General features: G+C 42.1%; 2 protein-coding genes across 11 annotated transcripts in view; one reads left to right on the top strand and one right to left on the bottom strand.

Annotated features, from left to right (window-relative positions):
* FBXO22 (F-box protein 22) overlaps positions 1 to 13,298 on the top strand; it is a 73,686-nt gene that overhangs the window by 8,222 nt on the left and 52,166 nt on the right. For 7 of the 8 annotated variants that reach the window (XR_002087016.2, XR_009455611.1, XM_019477484.2 and 4 more), the window contains exons 5-6: positions 209 to 373; positions 1,540 to 1,705. Coding sequence is in view for 6 of the 8 variants with exons in the window: in XM_019477484.2 (XP_019333029.1) it covers positions 209 to 373; positions 1,540 to 1,705 (331 nt within the window). In the remaining 2 variants the exon portion in view is untranslated. Of the gene's footprint in view, positions 1 to 208; positions 374 to 1,539; positions 1,706 to 3,173; positions 4,590 to 13,298 lie in introns of those variants that run through there. The other variant, XM_006261347.4, reaches the window with a different exon arrangement.
* NRG4 (neuregulin 4) overlaps positions 8,730 to 13,298 on the bottom strand; it is a 105,067-nt gene continuing 100,498 nt past the window's right edge. For all 3 annotated transcript variants that reach the window (XM_014606043.3, XM_006261348.4, XM_019477485.2), the window contains one exon: positions 8,730 to 13,197. In XM_014606043.3, the coding sequence (XP_014461529.1) occupies positions 13,184 to 13,197 (14 nt within the window). In that variant the 3' untranslated portion in view covers positions 8,730 to 13,183. The remainder of the gene's footprint in view (positions 13,198 to 13,298) is intronic.

Here is a 13,298-nt window from a genome sequence, read left to right as displayed (position 1 = left end):
TTTTAAGTGCCTTCATCTCTTTGGAAAAAAATTACATTGCATTTTCAAATAGATATGTCATTTCTGAAAACAGGATTTCGCAGAAAAAACTTGCTGGATGCCAGAAGCTGATTTTATCTGGTTTCTCTCTTTAGGTATATCACAATGTAGGCAAGATCATAGATATCAAAATAAGCAAGTTACTTACATTACATGTCTGTATTATTAGCTACTCCTATGGGCTCACGTGGGAATCGGCCTCAAGAAATTGAAGATGGTGAAGCTGGCTTTGCTTTATTGTTCCCCAAAATTGATGGTGTGAAGATCCATACTTTTCACTTGTTTAAAGATCTGAAGAACAAAGTCTTTGATGAAAGTAAATTCGCTGAGGCAGGCAAGTCACTGTTTAATTTTATATCAGCTGCTTCATGTGTTATAGTATCAGATTTGTTGGTGCCTGAGGGATGTGAGTTGCTTTATTTGTGACTTGCTGACATCAAGCAGACTTCTGGCCGAGTGGGTAGGTATACAGTTACCCTGGAAGCATGCAGATGTGCATGACAGTCTGAGCTTGCCAGCACTGTGGGGTCCATCTCTTAGACTGTGGTGCTAATTCACAGCACCATTGTGATCAATAGATCACAGTTGTTTATTATTTTTACAAAGCCCTGTCCTCCAGAAATTATCCTAAGTCTCTTCAGTTGCGTGCCCAAGTGAGGATGTCACAATCTCTGGCACACTCGGTCCCTCTTAGAAACCTCCTATACATTCAAAAGGTCATCAGAAAATGGCCAGGGCTGTGCAGTTTGGACTGCATCAGCTCCAGTTGCTTTTTGAAAATTAATTTTCAATGTACATAGTTCCTAGTCAGACACTTAAAAATAAGGAGTAGGCTGGAGGGGAGGAGCCAGCAGAATTCCCCTTGCTGACCATAAAGCATGGTATAGAGTCAGCACACTGTGCACTCAGTGGAATAACTGACCCTGCAAGAGGAACTTGTCCACGTTGGGGGTGGGGTTTATGAGCCTTTTTAATTTCTAGGCACTTACAGATACCCTGTTTCCAATTTGTGTGTGCCTGAGCAGTGCTACTGCCTGATGCACAGGTTTGCTGTTTAGCAAGGAAAGGTATTTACTGCATCATAAAAGTTTTCCCAGTGACACACTTACTGTGTTCCTCCCTGTAGTATTCAGAGTTCGGGTTGCTAAGTACAGTTCAAAAATAAAACATACCATTATTGCTGTGGAAGCAGAAAAGAGCTGAATAAGGCCCAGGCAGTTCTTCTGTGGAGGGTCAATCTTCATCCTGTGCAGAGAATCTCAGCACATGTTTTTGTACCCCTTACCTTTGTGCGCCTGAAAAATGCATTCCATTTATCTCGCTGCTGGAGGACCCAATTCAACTTGCCTCTGGCTGTTGCTGCCACAGTAGTGAAATACTTTATGTAATATGCCAGCTATGGTGGGGAGCGGGGAAGGATATCATTAAAGATGCTTGGATTCCAGGGGCTGAGACCCTGTTTTAAGGGTAAAAAGTTTGTTGTTTTTGTTTTATTTCTAGGTCTCAAGAACAATCCTGACCTCAGAGTGGTTCTTCTGTTTGGCTACAATTCCTGGCGGACAGGAGCAACTCGATTTCTTCACCAAGTCATCAATCCTTTGAATGAAAAAAGTATCATTCTGGCTGGTGGGCATGTGGAGAACTTCACATCACTGACCTCAGAAAAGTGAGTACCTCATTCTGGATACCTGTGATGAAATATTGGAGCATCATAGATGAATGTAATCTCTATGAATAGAGCTGAGTCAGACAGCAGTGAAAGCCACGAAACAACTGTAGATGAGCTGTATTACTTTTGTTGTGGGGGGAGAAGGGAGGAGGAAGAGGAGGAGTACCTAAGGGCCAGCCTTATGTTCTAAATAGCATAATTTAATATTAGGAATGAAGTATTAGAAAGAAAGGCTGACAGTGGCACAGAATCTGCATTGAGAAAGATGGTACAGGGCTGCAGCTTCATGTGGACTGTTACAAAAACAAAGCAGTAGATGCTCAAGTGCTAGAAACCAACCTGCAGGGGAATTATAGAGGAAAAACTTCTGCTTTGAAAAATTCCCATTAATGGGACCATCTTGAGAAATCTTCACCTGAAAGCAGTTGTCTTCTGTGTGCCCCTGCATGCCTTCTCACTCTCATTTCAGTGGTCAGGACTCCATGCTTTAGCTAGTAAATGTATAAAAGCCTGTTCCTTCTTCAGTGGGAACAATCTTGAAATTCTGTTAATGGTGGCTTTCAGCACTGTGTCCCAGTTGTTTCATCATTGGTTCACAAGTTCTTACACGTTCATCTTCCAGTTTGGGTATGAAGTGCTCCTGGACAGCACCTCAGGTTATTTTCTATATAAATTTGTGATATAAAAGAGCTTTATAATTTATCTCCGTCTGGGGTTGGAGAAATCAGCAATCCCCAATTTTCTTGAACAGTGCATTTTTTGGTATTTGAAAACTTATTGGCTAGCAATTAAATGGTGCTTGTGTGCGCCACTCCTGTCACCTGTGGTCAGGTGCTGTGCTGGGAGTGTTCCTAATGCCCCATTATGCTTAGGATTTGATGGTGACCAGCAGGATATCCTACAAAACAGTGCTACCGAGGGCTGAGCCTTGTCACAGCAATGTGACTGAGATCACCACCTGATAACACAGCATGTCCCAGGCAGCTGAGAAGAGGGGAGAAGCACCAAGACCCCGCAGGTTTACTGGCAGTCCACTCCCTCCTGCTCCCTTGTTCTGATAGTTGAACACTGAGCAGCCTGATTTGCCCAGTTTAGTAGGCCTAATTCCTAAATAGTAGGCCCTAATTCCCCAAACAGCTGAGCCTGGCTTGTGAATGGTCCTACATACGAAATTGCATTTGGCTTGGAAAGGTATATTTATGCCTCATCTTCAGCAAGGGATTCTTCCTTTTGTTGAGGGGTGTGAAAGACTTGCCACTGGCTGGTATAAAGTGCCTCTGCACAGGGTGCATGTCAGTCTGGCCCTGATGCCAGTCTGGCTGATTGGGCCTGTCTTTTGTGGATGGCAGTAAAGATCTCCTTGGAGCCTTGTCTGTTCTGTTGGTATAAACTTCTGCCACAGCCTGTACTGAAATCTAGAATGATTCCTCTGGAAACCTCTAACTTGGTGTGCATTACCTTTCAGTGGTAACAATCAGCCTGGTGATTCCTGTGGGGTGGTTGGATTGGCTTTCAGTGGACCCCAAATACAGAGTGCTACAGTTCTGTTAGACCAAGATGTCGTTGACGAGAGGACAGCAGAAGCAGCCATGCAGCGTCTCAAAGCAGCAAACATTCCAGAGCACAACACCATTGGCTTCATGTTTGCATGTGTGGGCAGGGGTTACCAGCATTATAAAACCAAGAGGAATCTTGAAGCAGATGCGTTTAGAAAATTTTTTCCAAGCATTCCCCTCTTTGGCTTTTTTGGACATGGAGAAATAGGTTGTGATCGAATAGTCACCGGGAATTTCATACTGAGAGAATGTAATGACGTAAAGGATAATCTGCTCCATGGGTATACTACAGTTATGACTCTTATTCATCTTGGTTCAGCTAAACCCAACCAGGTTTAAATGTGTTTTTTAAACATCAGTTGAGCTGCTTGGTGGCTTCTGGGACAATGGATATGTTTGCAGTGAAGGCATTTTCCAGAATCTAAAGGAAATAGCTTTCTTGTAATGTTCTCAGATCTTGTAGTCAGAATACAGTTTAATATAATAGGTGTGGGAAGGCTTTGCATTTTGTGTAATAATTTGCACAAATCAGTTGCAGGTAAATTTACATGTGATGGAATCTTGCAGTAGAGGGAAGTTTTCTTTTTCTCAACCTAGGATTTGCACATATTCCAGTGAAGTCCCAAATTAACACAACTCAACAGTGTAGCAGTGAAGTCAGTATTTGATGTAATCTAGTCTATAAATATATATAAAACAGTCTGGGGAAAGGTCATGTGATTGATTTCACTGAAACTACTTTCAAGACAGAGAGCTACACATCCTCTCCACATCTGGAATTGGGTCCTGTTAACAAAAAGGCCTCTCTTCCTTAGGCGAGATGAGTGAGAATCTTTGGATAAGAATTGTGCCATATCCATTCAATAAAATACAAAATATGTAAGGCATCTAGTATTGTCTATATTAAGAAAGAAAAATGTGATTTAAAGGAAAGCTTTCCAGTTATAAACTGACACGACTAAACACCTTGTAGTCAAACAGTTTTGAATATGTTATATACTCTTTACTTGTTTATATATTAGTCTGTAGGAGTGGGGTCATGAGGTGGGAAGAGAAGAAAAAGATGTTGCTTGTTTATCTCATTTTTACTTTAATGGACATGTTTTTTTCCCCCCAGGCTTCTCTGGGTTGAAGTTCTTAAATGTGCCGTTTTCCATGGTTTCTCATTTGCATCAATACAACTAGGAAGAAGTACCAGCTCCACTAGATATTCAGATTACCAACTCCAACTGGGGTACTTCAGATTGTTCTGTCAGTGGAGCTTTATTATCATTTAAATATTTTTCCTTATCTTAATCAGTGAAAATAAAGATGAGAAAAAATTACTCATGTTTTGCTGTATTTCACACCATCTCCAAATACTAGATGTGGCATGAAAGATGGGATGGTGGGCTAATGTCAGCCCCATGAAGACATTGCACCAAACCGATACAGCAGGGAAATCCCAATTCAAGATAAAATAATGCTGTCTCCATGGGATGGGAAGGCTTGTTTTGTTTTAGGACAGACTGTTGCACCGTGACCTATTGATAACTGCTGTCCGTAGTACACACCTTTTAATATTTGCCATGACATGTCCTGTTGCCGAAACTTGTCACTGAAATTCACTCTCACAGTGACACTGGCACTAATCTGTTCTGTGTTGAGGGAAAAATCAGGGTTCAATCTCTCTTCTCACACATGGCTGTCCTATTAAGAAACCTCATATGGTTGCTTTTCCTCTTTTCTACCTTTGGTAAAATCTAGAGCCCTTACCCATCTGTTAAAACATCATATGCGCACTATACTCCTTACTTTTTATTTAGCTTCTTTCTACTTCAATAACCATCTGTCATTGGCTTCTGGGAAGGGTTTATGGTATGAAATTATATACTGGCTCCCAGTCAATAATGGTGCAATTCTGGCTGTAGCAGCAGCAGATAAAATGAAAAGCTTGAGTTAAGGACTTTGTAATGGGAGCACATATTTCAGAGAGGGGCCTGAACACAAGATTACTGTACCAGCAGCTTGAAACCAGCACTAAGAAACTTAGTGTTGTGCTGCAGTTCAGAGACTTTTCTGAAATTCAAGCCTAGGCATTTGGTAACTGAAATCATTATAATGCTGGTATAGTAGGTGGCTATGATACAAAACTCACTTAAGTCACTCAGAGGTTTTCCATTGACTTCCAAGCAGCTTTGGGCAGAGGCCTAGATCAACCGTTTCTTTGGCTTTTGAAATTAGAATGCATACAAACTGTGCTCTGAACTCCTTATGGTTTATAGAAAAGTATAGGTCTGGCATAAAAAAATCCTTATTATCCCATTTAATTATGTATTTTGCAGTGTTTGATGTGTTAAGGTCCTTTTAAAAGGGGAATTTTCAGTGAGGCTTTTTGAATTTCCCATAGAGTTGGGGATTGCCACCTCTGAAGATGTTCCCTTCAGGCATATTTTTACTACTATTTAACCTGGATGAAGATTTAACTAAGGAAACAGTCCATATACTTTTGTGCAGCTTATCTTAAACCATCATCTTTGAAAACTCCTGGTGATCAGGAGAGGTCCCAAGTGGTTGAAAACAGCAAACATACTGCCCATATTTAAGAAAGAAAAAGGAGGATCCAGGGAACTACAGACCAATCAGCCTCACCTCAGTCCCTGGAAAAATTGAGCAGATCCTCAAGGAATCCATTTGTAAGCACTTGGAGGAGAAAAGGGTGATTAGGAACTATCAGAATGAATTCACCAGGGCAAAGTCATGCCTGACCAACTGGATTGCCTTCTATGACAAGGTGACTGGCTCGGAGAGACCAGTGGATGTGGTATACCTTGATTTTAGCGAGGCTTTGGTATGGTCTGCCACAGCATTCTTACAGGTAAGCTAAGGAAGTACAGGCTGGATGAATGGCCTGTAAGGTGGATAGAAAACTGGCTGGAGCATCAGGCTCAGAGAATAGCAATCAATGGCTCAATGTCAAATTGGCTGCCAGTATCAAGTGGAGTCTCCCAGGGGTCAGTCCTGGGGCTGGTTTTGTTCAATGTCTTAATCAATGACCTGGAAGATGGCATGGAGTGCACCCTCAGCAAGTCTGCAGATGACACCAAGCTAGGGAGAGTAGTAGATACACTGGAGGTTAGGGCTAGGATTCAGAGTGGCTTAGACAAATTGGATGACTGGGCCAAAAGAAATCTCGAGTTTCGACAAGGACTAGTCCTGCACTTAGGATGGAACAATTCCATGCACCAGTACAGGCTGGGGGCTGACTGGCTGGGCAGCAGCTCTGCAGAAAAGGACCTGGGGGTTACAATGGACAATAAGCTGAGTGTGAGTCAGCAGTGTGCCCTAGTTGCCAAGAAAGCTAGTGGCATACTGGGCTGCACTGGTAGGTGTGTTGCCAGTAGGTCAAGGGAAGTGATTATTCCCCTCTATTCAGCACTGGTGAGGCCACATCTGGAGTACTGTGTTCAGTTTTGGGCCCCCCACTACAGAAAGGATGTGGAGAAATTGGAGGGAGTCCAGCAGAGAGCAGCAAAATGGTGTGGGGGCTGGGGGACATGATTTACGGGGAGAGGCTGAGGGAACTGGGTTTATTTAGCCTAGAGAAGAGAAGACTCAGGGGATTTAATAGCAGCCTTCAACTACCTGAAGGGGGTGCTGAAAGAGGATGGAGCTAGACTGTTCTCTGGTGGCAGATGACAGAACAAGGAGCAATGGTCTCAAGTTGCAGCAAGGGAAGTTCAGGTTAGATATTAGGAAGAAATTTTCTCACTAGGAGGGTAGTAAGGTACTGGAACAGGTTACCCAGAGAGGTGGTGGAGTCTCCATCCTTGGGGGTTTTCAAAACATGGCTGAACGAAGCTTTGTCTGGGATGATCTAGTTAGGGCTGCTCCTGCTTTGAGCAGGGGGTTGGACTAGATGACCTCCTGGGGTCCCTTCCCACCCTAACATTCTGTGTTTTTATAAGATGTGCCAAGTAGCTGCTCGAAATATATGCCAACTGCTCAAGTTTTGTAAACTTTCTGCAGCATGCACCTTACTCACTCTTCCTCACTATACCTTGGGTGTACAAATGACAGCCTCCTCTGTGTTTCCTTTTGTAATAAATTTGAAATATTTAAAATGGGGATGCACTTTTTTCTGGATTTACATAGTGTGGCTGAAATGTGTCCTTTAAAGGACCCATCTGGCAAAAGCTATGTCTGGGGAATTAGGATTTTTATATGCGTTCTATGGGTATGTCCCCATGAGCGGGAACGTGCATTTCCCCAGGGACAAATAGCAGCAGCACATAGTTTCCCCCTGCACGCACGCTCTGGAGCGTGGCAAATTACCTGGGGCTGCAGCAGTGGTGATCCACATGTGCAGAACCTGGCCAGCAGCCAAAGAGTGACTGCGGCCAACCTGGCTCCAGTTTTGGGCATGCAGCGCATGCTGCAGCCATGTGTGCCATCCCACTTCTTTCTGGTGAGGGTTTTTTAGATACTGGAATTTCCCAGTATCTAATTTTGCCACCACACTGAAAATACACAGTGCAGCAAACAGAATCTTGAGCACCATGTGCATTTCACAACACCTCAAAAGGCTTTGAGATGTTGCAAACTGTACGTTCATGCTCATGGGGATGCAGCTTATATGGCTACTTCTAATGCAGCTTTGCAAGGGTGACCTGTTAGAAGGGAAGAGGTTGGAAGCCACACGACACAGAAAGGGATTTTAACCCACAGAAACCTGTTGATCCCAGCTTTTTGTTGCATTTTGCACCTGAAGATTTGGCCTGGTTATTAATAGAAAAACCTTATTATACAAATGAGTGAGTCAGGGTGAGTCATGTCCTCTTGGCAGGGATCATGCAAATGATGAAACTGACTTTCAGCTATGGCAAAGGTGCCTGGTGAGACCATGAGAAATGTGTGTTGAAAAGTATGTTTTCTTATTTACTTCTCAGTTAAAAATCCAGCTCTGCTGTGTATCAAATGGGATCCCGGAATTCTCTGCTGAGGGGAAGTAGGGAAATAATGTTCAGAGTAGCAGAAGAAGAAAACAATCAGTATAACATGGCTCTATGTGGCACTGGACTCTTGAAAGATCCTACATACATTTTAGGTTCCTTTTGAGGTAACATGCAAAAAAGGAAGAGGTCAAATGATCAGTGTTGTGCTATATGCAAAATGTTTTGAAAAAAGTCTTTACCTTGTGTATGCTGAGAAATTAACATTCAGGCGTTTCATTGGGAAGACAGAGAGGTGCCTTTAAAGAGGCTTTTGTTAGGAGTGGTCTATGAAGTTAATGTTTGAGAGAACACTAGAGTCCCTCCACAATAATGGAAACAGCAATTTCTTGCCTTTTTTAGGCTCTATAGTAATTTCTAATTTTTTGCATTGCTCTGCAAATAAATAGAGGTATAAAAACTGTGTGAATCAGTCATGAGAGAAGATTTCTCTTGAGCATTGGCCCAAATATTAAAAAAAAGAGCGCGAGCTGCTGGCAGTCTACACTAAATACTTTATTTTGTGCATTTCATTTGAGATATAGTTACATAGATAGCTTCTTACACAGGCTATGATCAGAAAAAAGAAAGCAAGAAGAGACATGGACTTTTGATAATAACAAGGTAGAGCAATTTTTTGTACAATAAAGAAAAACAGTTTCAGTTTTTTTCGGTGTCCTTTTGGTAGCTGTGTGTTCTTTCTCTTTAAAATAAGAAAGGTAGCCCTGCTTGCTTTCTAAAAGGTATGAACCTCTTCCTCAATGGAGAAAAAATGATAAATGATTTAAGTCTAGGTGCTTTTGACTTATTTGGTATTATCTGGGGCAAAGGGGGTGTGCCCTATCTTTTCTATAGCTCTTCAATTTACCATCTAGCTGCTATCAAGAAGAATTATCAGATTCTGCATTTTTACCTTACAAAACTACAAAATTGGTTCCCAAAACTCTTAGGGAATCATCAAGTAACCTGATTTGTGTATTTTACAGAATTATAATAGAGTTCTCAACTAGCAATCCTGGACTCTAAAGTAGCCCTACCAGAAATGGAAAAACTGCAAGCTGAGCCCCAGTTTCCTCTAAAAACAATTTAAAATATTCTGGTACTGTGTCTACATCTGAAAGAAGCCAAATGCCAGTGGAACCTGATGTTGTAGGGTTTTTCCATGGTAATGTGTAGAAGAGGTAGTAATGCCATAATACACCCATAATCACTGTTCATAAGAGATCTCCTCATACAGCTATTCCTTCTGCTTTGGTATTTCTTCTTTTATAATTTATGCCAGGGTTGTCCAACTGGCAGCCCATGAGTTGTATGTGCCCCCTGAAGGGTTAGCATGCAGGGTCCTGGCTGACTGCTACCCCAACCCCCCTCTTCCTCAGCTACTCCTATCCCACTGCCCCAGCCCTGCACAGCAAAGTGGGCAAAGGTGCCTGCACTGGAGGTGGTTGGCGTGTGCAAACAGGAGAGTGGGACTGGGTTCTGCATGTGTGAGTAGGAGGTGGGGGAGGACAGGCTACCTGTGCTGTGGGAGTTGGGAGGGGGAGACCACCTATGTGTGCAGTTGGAAGAGAGGGGAGCTGGGCTGCCTGCACTGTGCGAGCCATCCTGTTCACGTGGTGGAAGGTGGCAGGGTGTATTTGACAGCCTAAGTGGTGGTGAGGAGCCAGAGGGTGCCTGTCCATGTGACATGTGACCCCAGGGTCTGTGGCCTGCACAGCAAGCAGCCCCCAGGTCTGGCCCCTGGCTGCCTGGAACGAGATATTTTGTTCTCTTCAGTTTTGGGGTTATCTTTTCCATTTGGAGAACACGAATCAATACTGATAACTCACAGAGTGAGAATGGTGCTTATGTTTGAAATTATTGAATGGGGCAAATATTTTCTGTATTGCACCTGCCACCCATCTCCCTTTTTAGATGCCTGGGTCATTCTATTGAAGCTCATCTCCCTCCCTTTTCTGTTTTGAAATGAATCCTGAAAGGAAGAAGAGAATTGTGATTTTGTGCAGTGAGTGATGAAAGAGCCGGGTTCTCTCTAACGCTTCTTTTTGAATCTTTAGAGCAGATAGTAGACTTTGCTCTGTATTCCCCCTGGGTGTTGGTATACGAGCTGAAACAAGCAGCAGAAGAGGAGATCAATGTTCGCCTAGTGTTGTTCCTTACTTTGGTGTGCTCTGCCACCCTGACAGCAAGGCTGTGTACCAGGGACAGCCAGGCAGCATTTTGATTTAGGGCTGCAACTGTTCCCCAAATGAGCTCTCACATGTTAAGGGAAACCTCTCTTCAGAGATTTTGGAAGGCAGAGGTGCTCCTCAGGCACAACGCTGTAGCTGTGACAATAGTTTTGTCAAACCATGTAATGATGATCTTTTGCCACTGAATCATTTTTTAGTTTTTTCCAACAAATGTGGACCAATGGCTTCATACAATGTTATTGTGTTGGAAATAATGTTGACCACCATGTTTTTTGTGTGATATTTGGGCCACTTTAAATGAAGCTGTAGTCTGTTTTCATTTGGAGATTTAAGACATATTGATGTAGCTTGTGTACTGCTATGATTAATTTTAAACCCCACATATGCCACTGATCTGAGTGACTCTGTAAACATTAATAGAGCATCCACAGACAGCACTGTTTTATGGGCTGATCTGTTTGCAGTTAAGCATTGCGTTGGTTGATCTTCTCTAAGTTTCTGTGCAAATATTTTTCTGATTAATACCAGCAAGATGGGAAGTTGTGGATAAATTTGCCATGTTCCTCTATGAAGCAAGAGGGGCTTTGAGTGTTTATAGAGTAAGATTTCAGTACATTTTTTAACTGGCTTTTCTAGAATTATTCCCTTCAGTAATTTCCATTCACCCTGATTAAAGACCTTTTCCACCTCTAATGAAAATAAAATATCTGCCTTTGCCTTTAGTAAAATCAAAGGGATTACAGCCAGTTGCCTAGGGAAGTTATCTAATAGCAGTCTTCCCTGATTGATTCCCAATTGGTGTATGCTGGTTATTTTAAGTAAAATTGATTCCAAGTTGGCTGCCAACACCTTTGCAAAATTCTTAAACTCTGTATTTAACAGTGAGATGTGTCTATGTGTAGTAACTTCAGTTTTATCACTTCTGGCCTTTAATATCACAGCAATATTGGCTTCTTTCCTACTATTGGCTAAAGTTTGGAAGTCCTGAATAATGTTTAGAAGATTGGTAAGTTTGCAGAGAAAGTGACCCATCAGAGACATGTACAATTCAATGGAGAACCTGTCTGGGCAACACCCTTTTCCTGAGAGTGAGACTGACTTGCCTCCCTCCCATTCGTTCTGCATGGGGTCAGATATAACTCGGAAACCAGCTTCTCCAGTGTAATGGAGCTTGCTGTTTTGTTCTCTCATCCCAATCATGGTACTCATCTTTGCTAAATATTTATGGCCTTTGTTTCCCATCTCAATGTACTTTTGTCTGAACTGATAAAACATATTTTCTGTTTCTTCTAACAAGGAAGCATGGAGCAGGCCCCACAGGGAGATAGATTTCTTTAAATTTTTTCTTTCACCTATATTTTTATGCAAAATTATGTTTTTTATTTCAGAGAGGAGCAATCTGTGTTCTGCATGTCTTTCCCTTCCAATAGTAGAAATTGTCTGCAATAAGTTTCCCCTTAACCCTGCTTTGTAAGTCCCACATATCGTATTGGGAGCTAGCTTGCCATTTTTATCATCATTTAAATAAATTTTAGATTTGCTAATGATGGCACCCCAGGCTGCAAACTCATTAAAAAATGCATTGTGCCATTCCCAGCTGCTATGGCTTCTGCTACCCAGCCAATGTCTGTGTGTAGTCATGACAGGAATAGGGACTGACTGGATCAGCTGACCTCCATCTGTAATGGTTAGAAAATCCTTAAAGTGAGTAGACAAAGATATAGAAGGCATTTGAATGAATAGCAAAGGTAGGTGTGAATAAAATAAATAATTCTTTGCTGGTGGCTTCCCCATCATCCAGGATTCATATACCCCCAGCTGGAAAAGGTTTTGTTTCCAATATGGGCCATGGGAATTGGATTCCTCTCTTCTATGGTCTGAAATAACAGTGGGCTTTAGGATGAGATTTAAATCTCCCTCAGTAATGAGATCCTCAGAAAGAAATGTCAAGAAAGGAACAAAAGCATTGAGGAAGGCCCTTTGCTCAGTATTAGGGGCATATACCAAATGCAAGGTAATTACTCTGCCCAGTAGTTTTTCTTTAACAATTATAAATCTCATTTTGACATTTTTTATTGCAAGTTGAAGTCTCTGAGCTAGAAGGTGATGTTTTGAATCACTGTTTTAAAAAAAAAAAAAAGGTACTAATGTTAGCTGCAGAGAGTGATGAGAAGGTACCTTTTTCCACATCTGGTGAGTATTCCTGAAATAGGTCAAATTCGGGACATATATTCTAAATATAAATTTGGGAAACACTGGATTTGGCTAGCCTCTGGGCTCCTTTGAGAAATGCTTCTGAATTTTCTGTGATAAGGGGTGATCAGGTGAAAGAACCCTCTATGAGAAGCCTTTCATACTCCTTACATAGTGAAAAACACACTGTGATTATTTCATGATCCCTATGTGATTATTTCATGCTTCCTAACTGCACATTTGAAAAAAAGGGGGGGAACCAGCTGATGTAACTACTTGGTAGCAAAAGGTTTCAGATGCATTTGTTGGGAAAAATCCCACAGTCAAAAGCTGGTCCAAGTGCTCTCCATACAATTTCCCTTTGCAAACAGCCTGGAACTCCGAGAAATGTAACTGTTTTTCCTTACAGCCTAGCTGCAGACCTCTCCCAGCACATTAGCAAACCCCCTATTTGTTTCTAATTTTTTCTCCACACATCCTGCTTAGCTTGCTCTCCCATACACCTGTTATATGTTTATGGTTGCTCTGCACATTGCTCTGCCATGGTTCCTCTGTTTTACTGCTTTACTCTGTTATTTCTGAAAAGTAAACACAAGTATGTTTGTTCTCAATGCAAAAGACCCGTTTCAGACCCCTTTCCTCCTCCAGCAGAGCCCCACCACTTCATTTGGAACATACT

Source organism: Alligator mississippiensis, chromosome 11 (genome assembly GCF_030867095.1).
Source record: "Alligator mississippiensis isolate rAllMis1 chromosome 11, rAllMis1, whole genome shotgun sequence".
Classification (NCBI taxonomy): domain Eukaryota; kingdom Metazoa; phylum Chordata; order Crocodylia; family Alligatoridae; genus Alligator; species Alligator mississippiensis.
Note: the sequence above shows the minus strand (reverse complement) of the source record. Positions and strands in the feature narration are given on the sequence as shown.